Genomic DNA, 14,991 nt, shown 5'->3' with positions numbered 1-14,991 from the left:
ACAGTCTTTAGAAGAATTCCTTTTTCAGGAAATGGGAGTCTTTACTCTTCAGACCTTCAACTAATTGATGGGGCCCACCCACCTCATGGAGCATAATCTACTTTACCCAAAATCTATTGATTTAAATGTTAATCGCATCTAACAAATATCTTTACAGCAACATCTAGACTGGTACTTGATCAAATAAGTGGGCACCATAGTCTAGCAAAGTTGACACATAAAATTTACCATCGAATCACATTATGGTTATGGTGAACAATTTGAAAGTATTAGAATAAATAAACATAGCATCTCCTGACATAGTATACAAAGCACACATATGAGGAAGGTACTAAAATAAAGAACAGGTGTAGTCATGAAATGTCTGGCCCTAATTAAAAGTCAGAATTTTAACTGGCATTCCATTAGCCAAAGAATGTTTGGCTCATATTGTAATTTAAAAACTAGATTAATTGCTGATATTTAAAAATTGGGAAAATTCACAGGAGTAATGTCTAGATTTTTGATTTCTCTCGGCTCTGGCAACCAGAGCTACCAGACTACCGCAAGGAAGGGCAGTGTCATGAGAGCTGGCAGGATTCTTTGGGGGGGTCCTAGCTTAGCCTTGACTGGGATTTAGATAAGGAAAGTGAAAGAGGGCATTTTGGTTGACCTTAAATGAAAGACACAAAATCATGGAGGTTTCCTATGTGAGGAAACGTGTGTAATGGAAGAACAAGTCTGTGAGTTCAGCGGTAGGAGAAAATAAGATCGATTTGTCAGACAGAAGCTACGATATTAATTAAGGCAACGGTGGTTCCTTTAAGAATTAAATCTAAAATCTCTGTTTCTTGAAACAGAGGAAGTTTATTTCTTGCTTATGTAAAGTCCAAAATAGGTGTTCCTTACAGGTGAGTCTTTCAAGCAATGATTTAGGGGTCTAGGCTCTTTCCATCTTGTGGCCATGCCATCTTCAGCACGTGTCTTCTGCAGTGATAGCAGAAGATGAGAAAGTCTGGATGGCTTTGTAGGGAAAGTTTTCACAGACCAGACCTGGAAATGGTGCACATAATTTCTGCCCACAATTCGATGGCCACACCCTGCTGCAAGGGAAGGCTGGGCAGTGTAGTCCAGCTGTGTGCCAGAGCGAAAGTGGATACAGACTGAGTGAATGGCTAGCCAGTCTGTAGTACAAGAGTTAAGGACCTTGGGGTTAAGCAGGCAGGAGGAGCTATAGGATATTAATAAATTCAGCCTGTGTCTACTGAGTACCTACTGTGTATGTGTTGGATGCTGTGTTATGCACTGAGTAGGCTTCTGAGCAAAGACACAACGTGGTGAAAGCATTGTTTTGAGAAACTAGTCTGGTGGTAGAGTGTAAAACAAAGAAGACAAACTCTAAGGGTGGATGGTGAGGAAGTGGTTGTCTTTCTCTAGCTGGGAGCCAGTGAAGCTGTCTATACATATAACAATATCAGTATTATCAATAACAATTATAATTACTATGTATCATGCAGTATTATAAGCAGCTTTACATATACTTAGTCATCACTCAAACTTATGATGCAAATGCTACCATGATTTTCTTTTATAGGTGAGGAAAGCAAGCCTTTAAATGATTAAATCATTTGCCCATGTTGATATAAATCTTGGCAGGGCCTGAGGATTTGAACTTAGGAAGTCAGTGTTATTTTAGAGCTATTGTGGAATTAATAAATTGAAAATGTAATAGAAACCTAATGAGTTTAAGTGAGGAGTAATGAAAAACCCTGTTATCGATTTGGGAGGGCCACTGCAGCTTCTTAAAAGACCTTAGTAAACTGAAGAGGAAGAAGTGAAATTAGAGGAGCAACCTGTTAAGAAATATCACTACCCTTGGGCCACTTGATTGGATTTAGATCGATTTCTGATGAGCATTCCTGGTAAATGCTGGGCTGCTTGTGAATGTGACATCTTTGTTAACTGTAAGTACTCAGAAACAAATCACTTATTATCTTTAATTCCTTATTCTGATAAATATGCCAGAACACCCATCTCTCCATTTGACATTTGTCATCATCATAATAGGCATAATCTCAAATAGTAAAATAATGTTTGTCTGATATTGCCAGCAATATTAGCAAAACCAGAAACTTTGTGTTGTTGATGTGAAGTTCTGTTTTTGACAGTTGACTGTTGGGATGGCCCAGATGGAGAGCCAGTAGTACACCACGGTTATACTCTCACTTCAAAAATTCTCTTCAGAGATGTTGTGGAGACCATCAACAGGCATGCCTTTGTGAAGAATGAGTAAGTATAGCGACAGTTGGGAGCTAAGCCAGCATAGAGAGCATTGGCTGATGTACCATGACTACAACACCACACACTCTTGCCTTGAGTCTTCATCTCCCTTTCTACTCCCCTCATTCTCTCCCTCCTTGCCAACAAAACATTGTGAGCAAATAATAAGGGCTCCATGTTTGTACTTTCTCATGCTCCATTTATTATGTCCATTCTCTCTCAAGACATTGCTTCCTTGAAGCATGTTCTTGCAAAGACCTCAAAATTTCTATAGAGTGTTTGTAAAGTTTGGAAACACAGGTTACTGTACATGATAAATAGTTTGTTGATATTATATTAACATACAGTAAAATAGTAACAGCTAGGTTTTCAGACTTGCTGGATGGTCCTATATATAACGAAGTGTCTAGCATCCTTGTGTTACTTGACTCCTCCTTGGCATTGGATAATGGTGACTCTTTTCTCCTCAATACCTGCTTTTTTGGGGCTTCTATTATAACATTCTCCTCTATGCTGTCATTGCTTCTCTCTTGGTTTTGTGTGTTTGGCCTATGGTCTTCTATTCCATTTCCTCATTCCTTTAGTCACTATTTCTTAAGTTGTTGCCATTGTTCTCCTTTTGGGTTGTTTAATTATATGTCCAGAACTTTTACCTGAGTTTCAGAGGTGTGTAGCAAAATTCTTAGTAAAAATTCATCTGAGTGTCCCATACATACCTCGGAATCAACAAATGTCATTATTTATTCAGATATTTAATGGTGCCTACTCTAAGTCAGGCATACTGTAACAGGTGCAGAGAGGCACGACCCTGAACAAAAGAGATGACTCCTACCATCATGGAGCTCACATCTCAAGCCAAAGTCAGCATTTCATTCTGCCGAACCTTCTCTTGCTCTGTTTCCTTCCAATTTTTTTTAATGTTTATTTATTTTTGAGGGAGAGAGAGAGAGAAAGAGAGCAGGAGAGGAGCAGAGAGAGAGGGAAACACAGAGTACGAAGCAGGCTCCAGGCTCTGAACTGTCAGTGCAGAGCCCAATGCATGGCTTGAACCCATAAACCATGAGATCATGACCTGAGCCGAAGTTGGACACTTAACCAATTGCGCCACCCAGGCGCCCCTCTTTATTTCCTTTTAGTTAGGAGTAGCACTTACCTAGTCAGTGTCTTTAGCCAAAAACTGAGTCATTCTAAATTCAGCCAATTCTTGTCAGTTATACTTTCTAAATTATCTTTTGACTCCATTGCCTTCTCTTCATTTCTCTTTGGGCCATTTTCCTCACTGGTGCAATGTTTTCCTTTCTGAAACTATAAGCATGACATTGTATTCTTAAAGTCCTTCAAAAGCTCCCTGTAGTACACAGTCATGTCTTATGTGCCCTTCAAGGTTTGGCCTCTTCTTTCTCTTCCAGGGTCTTCTTCCACCAATGCTCCACAGAGATGGAGGGTTCTTCCTTTGTCTTTCAGATCCTCTGGTGACCCCAGTTCTTTCACATCTCCCTACCTTGCATATGCTGTTCCCTCTGCCCGGCACACTCTTCCTCATTACTCCACATGTCTAATTCTTATTCATTCTACAAGACTGCTTAAACATTGTCCCTCTGGCAAACTTACTGTTACACTATCTGATTTAAATGCTCCTTTCTCTGCTCTTAGCATTCTGAGCATATTTCTGTTATATCTATATAGCACCCTCTTACAATTGTTGGCTTCCTTCCTTCTTTTGAGTCTTTAAGACCAAGACCTCATTGAAAATATGGGGCTCTGTCTTATTCATTCTTTTTTATTTTTTTAAAGATTTTTTAATGGTTATTTTTATTAAAAAAATTTTTTTTTACATTTATTTATTTTTTGAAAGACATAGAGAGACAGAGCACAAGTTGGGGAGGGGCAGAGAGAGAAGGAGACACAGAATTCGAAGCAGGATCCAGGCTCTGAGCTGTCAGCACAGAGCCTGACGCGGGGTTCGAACCCACAAACCAGGAGATCATGACCTGAGCCAAAGTCGGACACTCAACCGACTGAGCCACCCAGGCGCCCCTGTGTTATTCATTCTTTATTGCCTAGCAGATGCCTGCAATATACCATAAAGCTAAGAAATGATTTTTGAATAAGAAGAAAATTACAATTGCATAAAATCAATTTTATAGAATTTAGTGGCCTTGAAAATTTTTAATATTTGGTCTTCTTATTTATTAACCATGAGGTTAAAAATGCCGTTTTAATGAGAGACACTTGCTGCATGGCAGGTTTAGTTTATGGTATCTGCTATATGGAAGAATCCCAAGTACTGAATTCTGATGGGTCTCTTCTACCCTGATTGCTACTAGATTTAGCGAAGTTGATGAAGTGATTTTGCCATTATTTTCCAAAATGTGAAGTTGGGTGTTGAAAATATGTGCTACCTTGGAGGACCCTTTGATAACTTGACAGTGCTTCAAGTTTGGGAATACTTAGAAAAGCACTTCACATTAAAAGTTACTGTGCTTGTTGAGCACATTTTGAAAGTTCAGTCTTTTTCTTTCCTTTCTTAGGCCTTCCTTGTACCAGGATTTCTCAACCTGGGCACTATTGGCATTTTGGACCATGTAATTCCTTGTCATGGGGAACTGTCTTGTTTATTGTAAGATAGTTAGCAGCATCCTTGGCTTCTAGACACTAAATGTCAGTAGTACTCCTTCCCTCCCTCATATTGTGACCACCAAAAATGTCTTCAGATGTTGACAAATTATCTGTCTGGGAAGGGTGCCGTACAGTCTCCCCCCTCCCCTGTTGAGAAGCACTGCTTTATGTTTAGCATCATTAAACACTAATAGGCTTTTTATAAACAGATTAATAATATATTTACTTATTTTTTAAGTTTATTTATTTAGAGAGAGAGAGCGAATCTTAAGTAGGCTTGCACTGTCAGTACAGAGCCCGATACAGGGCTCGAACCCATGAACCATGAGATCGTGACCCGAGCCAAAATCAAGAGTCAGATACTTAACCAACTGAGCCACTCGGGGCCCCAAACAGATTGATAATTTAAAAATTCGTTGTTAGAACCCCTTGATGTGATTGCATAGACAATCTCTTGCTAGTTTGTTGTTCTTTTTCTCTCTAACACTCTGGGATAAAACCTATGTGGTTGCACGAGCAAACAGATTATAGCAAGATAACCCACTCCAGTCACAAAGGTTCATCTCCGATATTACCTTTGGCATCAGGTTTTACTAATGGGGAAAGAATGTAGTTTCAGGAGGTCATAACCCTTTCTGTGGAGCATGTGCTATTGTCAGACAAGCCCAGAAATAAATTGTTTTTCTCTATGTAGATGTATTAGCCAATTTAAATATTGGTTTTTGTACTCTGAAAAATAGATATTGCCTATTACTTCAGAAGATATGTGATAGAAAAGTAGAAAAAAAACCACAACAAGCTAATTTTGAAATAATTTCTTACTCTGAAGAGAAAAAATCAGAAGAAGAGTAAGATCAGTAATGAGTCCTTGTTCCCTTTCTGCCTTGGCCACCAGCTCCCCAGGCTGTCTTTGGTAATCAGTCTGCTTGGGTTTCACATACTCTGCACAGAAATCTGAGGGCTTGTGGGGAGTGAATGCTTGACTTTTTTTCCTTTCTGAAAGTAAAGACTAGTATATAATTTTATACAAATGATTTTAAAATGCTTGGCATAGGATGCTATAAATCACAAAATTCCATTATGATATTTTATCCTCAATAGTAGTTTTCAGACTGGGGGCTGATAATATATTTTTAGAGTAAATGTCAGCACATAATGATACACTGTGGTCTCTTAGATGCTTATAGACTTTTTTTGAAAATTGAATTTATTTAAGTTTTCATACTGAAGTTTATTTTTTTTAGTATAGTTGACACACAATGTTACATTAATTTCAGGTGTACAACACGGTAATTGGACAAGTTTACACATTATGCTATGCTCACCACAAGTGTAGCTACCAACCGTCACCATACAACATTATTACAATATCATTGACTGTGTTCCTTTTACTGTGCCTTTTATTCCCATGACTTACTCAATTCATAACTGGAAGCATGCATCTCCCACTACCCTTCGTCCATGTTGCCCAACCCCTCGCCCTCCTCCCCTCTAGCTACCATCACTTTGTTCTCTGTATTTATAGGCCTGATTCTGCTTTTTGTTTGTTTATTCATTTGTGCTTTTTTTCTTAGGTTCCATATATGAGTGAAATCATATGGAATTTGCCTTTCTCGGTCTTATTTCACTTAGCATAATATCCTTTAGGTCCATCCATGTTATTGCAAATGGCACAACCTCATCCTTTGTTATGTCTGTGTAATATTCTAGTGTGTGTGCGTGTGTGTGTGTGTGTGTACCACATCTTCCTGATCCATCTATCAGTGGACACTTAGGTTGCTTCCATATATTGGCTATTGTAAATAATGCTACAATAACATACGGGTGTGTGTGTTTTCAAATTAGTGTTTTGGGGTTTTGGGGGCTGAAGGCCTGTTGTGGAATTATTAGATCATATGATATTTCTATTTTTATTTTTTTGAATCTTCATACTGTTGTCCACAGTGGCTGTACCAGCTTACATTCCCACCAACTGCATATACCTCTATATCGACACTTGTTATTTCTTGTGTTTTTGATTTTAGCCATTCTGACAGATGTTAAGATGATATCTTATGTAGTTTTGATGTGCATTTTCCTGATGACGAGTGATGTTGAGCATCTTTTTATGTGTTTGTTGGCCATCTTACATCTTTTTTTTTTGGAAAAATGTCTATTCAGGTCCTTTGCCCATTTTTTTTTATATATATATATATGAAATTTATTGACAAATTGGTTTCCATACAACACCCAGTGCCCATCCCAAAAGGTGCCCTCCTCAATACCCATCACCCACCCTCCCCTCCCTCCCACCCCCCATCAACCCTCAGTTTGTTCTCAGTTTTTAACAGTCTCTTATGCTTTCCTTTGCCCATTTTTAATTGGATTTTTGGGGGATTGGTGTTGAGTTGTATGACTTCTTTTTATATTTTGGTTATTAACTCCTTTTTGGATATATCATTTGCAAACATCTTCTCCCATTTAGCGTAGGATACCTTTTTGTTTTGTTTGTTGATGGTTTCTTTCATGCAGAAAAGCTTTTTATTTTGATGTAGTTCTAATTGTTTATTTTTACTTTTATTTCCCTTGCCTTTGGAGACCTGTCTAGAAAAATGTTGATATGGGTGATGTCAGAAAAATTGCTGCCTGTGTTCTCTTCTAGGATTTTTGTAGTCTGAGGTCTCACATTTAGATCTTTAATCCATTTTGAGTTTATTTTTGGGTGTACTATAACAAAGTGGTCCAGTTTCATTCTTTTGCATGTTGCTGTTCAGTTTTTCTCAGCACCATTTATTGAAGATTATATGTTCTTTCCTCCTTTAGATTTTTGAATAGATAAGACAAAATTACGTTATATGAGTTTTTTTTATTTAGGCTTATCTCTCTTAAAATTTTCTCTCTTTTTCTTTTAAAAGAGACATAATGTATGTACCTTTTTTAAAAGCAAAATATTAAATGAGGGCATCCCACATGATGGGTATTCTGCTCAGCCATCATGCCTGGCAAAATATATTTGGTTAGAGGAGTTTCTTAAAAACTGCTCCTTTCATCTTTCTCATTTTAGTCAGTACTGCTTTCACAAATACTGTCATTAGGACTACAAGAGCATAGTGAATATATAGAGTGATTTTCAAACACCCCTGTGAGTTGCCTATACTTGATGCCTTTAGAATATGTCGCTATCCTCTTAGGTTCCCGGTCATACTGTCCATTGAGAATCACTGCAGTGTCCAGCAACAGAGGAAGATTGCTCAGTACCTGAAAGGAATATTTGGAGACAAGCTGGACCTGTCATCTGTAGACACAGGAGAGACCAAACAGCTTCCAAGCCCTCAGAGTTTGAAAGGCAAAATCCTAGTGAAGGTAATTACCTCCAGAAATGCAATGAAAGGCATTAATGACCAACTAAGCCCTCCCTCCCTTAAGGACTAAAAACTGGTTTATCAGGAGAATAATAGAGTTAATCCATGAAGGGTCGCCTAGATTTGCGTTTGCATCTTGTTCCAATTTATTAATAGTTATACCTTCAGAAAAAGCTTGTTATTGACTAACCACATATTTTGGGAGTTGTTTTCGTGAAGTGAGAATATCAATACTGTAAGCCAAATGTTTAATATTTGAGTCTGTTATAGTTTACACTGTCCAGAAGTATGTGCATAGGAGCGAGAGAAGCCTCCTTGTGTCCACATCTGAAAGCATTTCTTTCAGATTCTTCTCTCCCATTTCAAGCTCCAATAACTGTCAAAAAAAAAGAAAGGGGGAAAAAGAAAAAAAACAAACAGTCTTTACGGTTGATCAGCCCTTGGTTATGTAAGTGAGAAGAGCTCACTTGAAAGCAGAGCATAGGCACAGACATAATGCCCCACAGGACTCATGTGTATGTGAAGGAGCAGTAGGTGAAGAGAATGACATTTTATGAACAGATTTTTCTGAGGGAGGAAATTTACTACCTGCAATGAGTATTATTAATACGAAGAATAGCCAGAAAAACAGTTACTTGAAATCTCACAGGGCTGACTTTGTGATTTTACTTAATTCCTGTTAATTTTACGTGTTTGGAATAAATCCACCTTGGATAGTTGTATTATTTTGATACCAAAAACCTAAGGAAGAGCAAGAGGGTATTAATATTCAAATCGGGTCATATTTTACTTAACAGCAATGTGTACCAAAAAACCAGATATCACAAAGGAAGCATAGGAAAGTCAAACAATGTAATTTCCTAGGAATAGTTTAATAGGGTCTCTAACGGAGGGCAGCAAATAGGAAAGATGTGAAATATTCATCTTTGGAATAGGTCAAAACCCATTTTTCTATCAGTTAAATGAAAATTACAGACTGAATTCATCAAAGAGGTATTGTCAGGCATTTGTATGTGGGACAGCATTTCGAATAAAAGCTCCAAATAATGTAAGAGATAACATTAAGGTCAATTTTCCTGAAATCTTGCTAAAGCAAACTCTTGTGGTAAAAACTGATTGCTGGGTTAGAAAGCTAAATGTCACCTTAGTAGCCTTGTAAATGTTTCCATGTTTCCTGTAGTCTTTAGCAAGCAGTCAGAAGGTTAAACGCAGAGTAAGTCCATTTGATTGAAATGCTTCCCTTTTGGACAGTGGAATTTAAGACATTTGATATGCACTGAGTCCCTTCTGCATAATTGGACTTTGGGTCATTTGTCATAGAATGTCCTAGGGCTTATGGGCACCAGGATGCATCAGCTGATCTGGGGCACTCAGTGGGAGGAGTGGCAGCAGTGTGGACTGCGAGCATATGAAGGCATCTAAGGTTCATTCGCTAGTAGCAATGTTCTTCAGACTTTAAGAAGATCTCCTAGATCTATGGACCAATGCATTTCCATTTGAAGCAAAAATAAAGGAATGGGTTTTCCTACGTACCTTTGCATCAGAGCCACCTTTGAACCGAAAGGTACCATTTAGTGGCCAATTAACACTTTAGAGATTGACAAGTTGTGTATTATTATAATTATAATACACATGCTTTCCAAGTATATATATACACACATATCTCCTGAAAAGTAAACAAAAGTTGGCTTTTGAACAAAAATAATAACAAACAGTAATTTTCCATAGATTCTTATTGCCGAAAGAAACTGTAACTATTTGGCCTAAGCTTCTTACTTTTTACAGATGTGAATCACAGAGTCGTTACCATTCTTCTTGGGTCATATAGCTTAGAGCTGAATGGTAGCTATCATTCCAGTCTCTAGCAATACTTGTATGTATCATAGACCAATTAATCTAATTATTGATAACTCCTACATGAAATAGTATGTAAATCGGAAAGAGGTCCCTAAAAGACAACTGTACATTCTTTGTTTGTATCTACTGGACCACAGCTAAGTTCCTTAAGTCACCTTAAGTTCTGCCTTAATTTATTCTATAATTTTCCTTAGATGTAACTGTTGATAAGAAGCATCAAGAAACAATGTTCTGTTGCATTGCGTTTCTTCCTATTTGCCTGGACAAATTACTTTTGAGAACCAGAAATATGGGAGAGTTGGTAAAAAATATAGCCCTCATATCTCTTAATTCAATTTTAAGGATGGAAAATTAGGTTACCTATGGATGCTCTGAGCATCCATAATAATGTGTTCTCCCACCTGCCACCACATTTAAATGAAGGGGAACTAAAGCTTGGTGCAGCTCCCTACCAGCTCATCACTGCTTGCCCATCACGGTTACACTTTTGTTTCCGTCTTGTGGTATCAGAACTGTTTATATCATTCAAGGATTATTACTCCTTACTTGCAGATGTTACTTCTCATATTTGGTAGCTCTGTTCTGCTGAACATTTAAAAAATATGTTGGCTTTGTTCTATTTCAAAGAGGGAATTGCTGTCATTATATTTCAAATGTCTTGTGGACAGATCCATCTTGGTTATCTGTCATTGTACCCAAAACAGAGTTGACTCTGAATAAGTAGTTGGTGGTGAATAAATGAAGGAGGTCATTAACTTGATGTCTTGTGTTCCTGAACACGTCTGGTCACCATTAGGTTGAGTACTTTATTTCTGATGCTGCTATATTAACATAGCTACTCTATAGTGCCCTCTAAAATAAAGAAAAATAAATTCATTTTATAGAAGTCTTCTGTATCAGAAAAGACTTAAGTCAATATATAGACATAAATGCTTTAATTGTGAGTTGTTTTGTTATTAATGATACAGAGAAAGTTAAAAAATGTTCGCCATATTTACTTAGAATTATATATACGTATGTATGCATGTATCTATATCTATCTCTACAAATGTTTGTGTGAAATGGAAAGAGTGTAGTTTTCACTTTGCAGATAGCACATACAAATAAGGAGTAAAATACATATCATTACAAAGGGAAATTAAATCTCACCCTTTCAATCCTATAAATGATCCTCTATACGTTGAAGAAAATGTTTAAGTATCCAAACCGCAAGACTTTAGAGTCTTAATATAGATTTTGTGTTCATTATATAAATGATTTAATCAGCTTTGAAACTATCACTGTGCTAAGGACCCAAGGTCAAGAGCTCTGGGTATCAGGGAAGGTATAGGAAAATAGGGATGGAGGGGCGCCTGCGTGGTTCAGTCGGTTAAGCGTCCGACTTCAGCTCAGGTCATGATCTCGCTGTCTGTGAGTTCGAGCCCCGCGTCGGGCTCTGGGCTGATGGCTCAGAGCCTGGAGCCTGCTTCCGATTCTGTGTCTCCCTCTCTCTCTGCCCCTCCCCCGTTCATGCTCTGTCTCTCTCTGTCTCAAAAATAAACATTAAAAAAAATTAAAAAAAAAAAAAAGGAAAATAGGGATGGAGAGTTCTCTGAAAACCTGACTATGGTGGTGGTCCTGTGCATAGAGGAAGTGGGTGAGGAGAAAATCCAGCATGTTGAAGAGGGCCAATAGTGGTGTGGGAGTGGGAGAATGAGAATGGGAGAATGAGAAGTCACTGGGGCTTGAGTTTAGAGAAGATCAGCCTGGTTAGCAGTCTGGGATGTCTAGAGATTTATCATTATTTTTGGCTGCCAAGCATATGAACATCCTTCCATGTTTAAGGAGTTCTCCCCATCCCTATGTTGTTTTTGTTGTTTTTTAAGTTTATTTATTTATTTTGAGAGAGACAGAGACAGTGCATGAGCAGGGGAGGGGCAGAGAGAGAGGGAAAGAGAGAATCCCAAGCAACCTCCACGCTGCCAGTGCAGAGCCCAAAGTGGGGCTTGAACCCACGAAACTATGAGATCATGACCTGAGCTGAAACCAAAAGTTGGACGCTTAACCGACTGAGCCAGCCAGCCGCCCCTACCCCCCCCATCCCTATATTTTAAGGAATCCCCTCCTAGTGGCTGAACATGCTAGACATTTTGGCTTTTGCAGCCTCTCGGAGCTAGGATGTAGGCACATGCTCTAGATGCTACCAATCAAGTGAACCTGCCCCAAACATCAGACATGCACACTGTTTTCATTTTTAAATTGGGTGTGTTGCTCCATTTCAGGGCAAGAAGTTGCCTTATCACCTTGGGGATGATGCAGAGGAAGGGGAAGTTTCTGACGAAGACAGCGCAGATGAAATTGAGGACGAGTGCAAATTCAAGCTCCATTATGTAAGTTACAGCCTTAGTTATAATTTTTACCCTCATTGTTTTGCGGTAGGAATTACTGCTGTGTTGGAATCCTCACAAATATGGTAGCTGTGGTGCAAAAGGGATATTTGTTGAAAGTTACTTCGTTTTTGGGGAAACAGACACTTAGATGTTTATTGAGTCAAGGATTTTTGTGTCTTACAGTTGGAAGAAATGTTTGTGGTTAACCTTTCTGACCCTCTATCTAGGGACAAATCCTCTCCTATTACAACTTTGTCAAAACTCAGATTGCTGTTGGAAATGTCACAGTCTTTGCTGAAATAAACTGGCTTTAGCATTGTCTCTTCTGCCTCCTGCTGGCAACCTCACTATGCTGCTTGTCAAGGGTGGCTTGCAGAACCCAACGGCATGTGGTCTGCTCCTCTAGGATGCCCATCCTTGTCCTGAGAAGATACTTTGGATCAGAGGGTTTCCAAGCTCTGCCAGAAATAGGACTCTTGGATCAGTCTTTAATTTGCCACATCTTGGATAAAATGGCATAGGGTAGTTTGCTGTCTGCGTGGTACTTCAGACCCCTGTCTGAGATCAAGGAGCTGCCTTCATAGAAAAGCATCATTTAGCCAGATAATCTAAAGGAAATGCAAACCTAGAGGAAATGTAGAACTTAAAGAGATTACCCCCCCACCTCCTCGTGGGGGGCTAGGATTTCTCACCTCTATAACTCATATGATTGTCAGGATCACATGGCAGCCTGAGAGTAACCCCCCCCACCCCAGCCCGACATTAGTTTGTTACAGGGTTTGCAGTTTCATTTCTATGGATAAGTAGTATTCCTCTAAATATGAGAACTATTATTCTTCTCTCAAAAAAAAACTAGATAAATTTTGTACAAAATATTCAAATTTACACCATTGCCCTGAATGCAGTAATTACATTGCAAAAAAACAGTCCATTCTCTTTGAAATAATAGTAATGAGTATGACTTCCTATAGTTAGCAAAGGGAGCCAGCATTATTACCAATGGGACATAAGTACAGTGACAGCTGTTGTCTCAGTAGACACTTTTTTCTTGACTCTAATGCAATTTAAAAAGGATGAAGTGGGAAAGATTCAGCTTGAACTGAAAAGGAAAAATTACCATCTGTATTAATCTGTTCCCTTTTATAGTTTATATTAGTGCAGTCAAGTACCACCAATAGGGCTATAGTCATAGAAAATTAATCTAAATAGATTTACATTAGTGAAAATGGTTAATATATTAAATAGTTTATTTTTTACTCTTCCAGTTATTTACTATTTTTGTAATTACTTACATGCAATTATGGATAATGTAGCTCTATTTTTTAAGCTTTTATTTTATAAACCAAATTTTTTGTCTCTGCTCTTCATTATTTTTGCATCTTTTTTCCAAAATCTCTTGATTACCAGCTTCAGAGTAGTCTATCATTTGAAAGTAGGGAACAGAGAGGCTTGACTAAAGTATGTAGTTAGGAAATACTGTTTTTAGGGAAAATGAGCGATGGAAATTCAGCTATTACCACAACGTAGTCATTTATTGCTGAGTAAAACCCAACTTGTTTTAGATTCTAAATCCACCCAGTTATATAATTTTTCTTCTACTATCAGTGAACTCCTAACTTTTCATGTGAAGTATCTATAATTATAAATAGAGTTAGCTGTAGTTTTATGGAAAAGAATCAGTAACTTCACCTGTGAAAATATCCAGCTGACTCCTCCCCTCTTCAAAGCCTCCTAGATGGTTTCTAGGAAGCCATATAGGTAGATAGTTTAGAACATGATTCTGTAAAGATACGTATGATCTTTTATTTGGATTCTTTGATTTGGGCTTTAGTAAAAGCAGAGAGCACCTAACTTGTGACATTTTACAGGTATCTCTTTGCTGGACTCTAGGAGAGAAAATACATAAAGGAACCAATATTCCAGTGGAAATATATAAAGTTTTACTTCACTTTTTTGAATCTTTTTTTCCTGTTTTTGAGCTCTTCTGAGAAAAGGCAGTGCCATGTTTAGAAAACCAAAGTGTAATTCTGTAATCAGTCAGTTTATAGTCTTATTGTCTGCACAGGGTTCAGATGCCTTATCTGAGTGTTGAATGTAAATTGCCCGATCACATTTCTGCAAAAGAGGATGTACCGTGAATAGCTTATGTGAAACCAATAATTACCTTAGAGGAAGTTCTTAACCTCAGTTTTAAGTTAACAGAATGTGGTCAGATTTACAAATTATATCTGAATTATTGCAATAAATAAAAATTTTAACTTAGCATTCATGAATACCAGGTCACTGACTCTCACCAGACTTATACAAGACTCTTGGGCATGTTCAACATTTTTTATAGAGCATCTCTTTTTGGAAATGCAGCCATCATGTTGTAGGTGTTGGGCACATATCAGTGAACAAAAAACACACAAAAATCTTTGCCTTCATGAAGTTTACACATTAATGGGGAAAGAGGAGGATAAATAAGAGGTAAAACAAATAAGTAACCTGTATAAAGTACTAGGCAGTGATAAGTCCTAACGGGAAAAAAGTAAGGTAGGGAAAAC

At 38.0% G+C, this 14,991-nt stretch overlaps 1 protein-coding gene across 2 annotated transcripts in view; it reads left to right on the top strand.

Moving 5' to 3' along the window:
* The window catches only part of PLCH1 (phospholipase C eta 1), a 187,173-nt gene that overhangs the window by 136,647 nt on the left and 35,535 nt on the right, over nt 1-14,991 (top strand). For both annotated transcript variants that reach the window (XM_047099766.1, XM_047099765.1), the window contains exons 8-10: nt 2,148-2,268; nt 8,049-8,220; nt 12,338-12,445. In XM_047099766.1, coding sequence (XP_046955722.1) covers nt 2,148-2,268; nt 8,049-8,220; nt 12,338-12,445 — 401 coding nt within the window. The remainder of the gene's footprint in view (nt 1-2,147; nt 2,269-8,048; nt 8,221-12,337; nt 12,446-14,991) is intronic.

Source organism: Lynx rufus, unplaced genomic scaffold (assembly GCF_022079265.1).
Source record: "Lynx rufus isolate CCGP_SWC_20201006 ecotype Redwood Valley unplaced genomic scaffold, mLynRuf1.p SCAF_5, whole genome shotgun sequence".
In the NCBI taxonomy this organism is placed as follows: domain Eukaryota; kingdom Metazoa; phylum Chordata; class Mammalia; order Carnivora; family Felidae; genus Lynx; species Lynx rufus.
The sequence above is the reverse complement of the archived record's forward strand: the minus strand, read 5'-3'. Positions and strand labels throughout refer to the sequence as shown.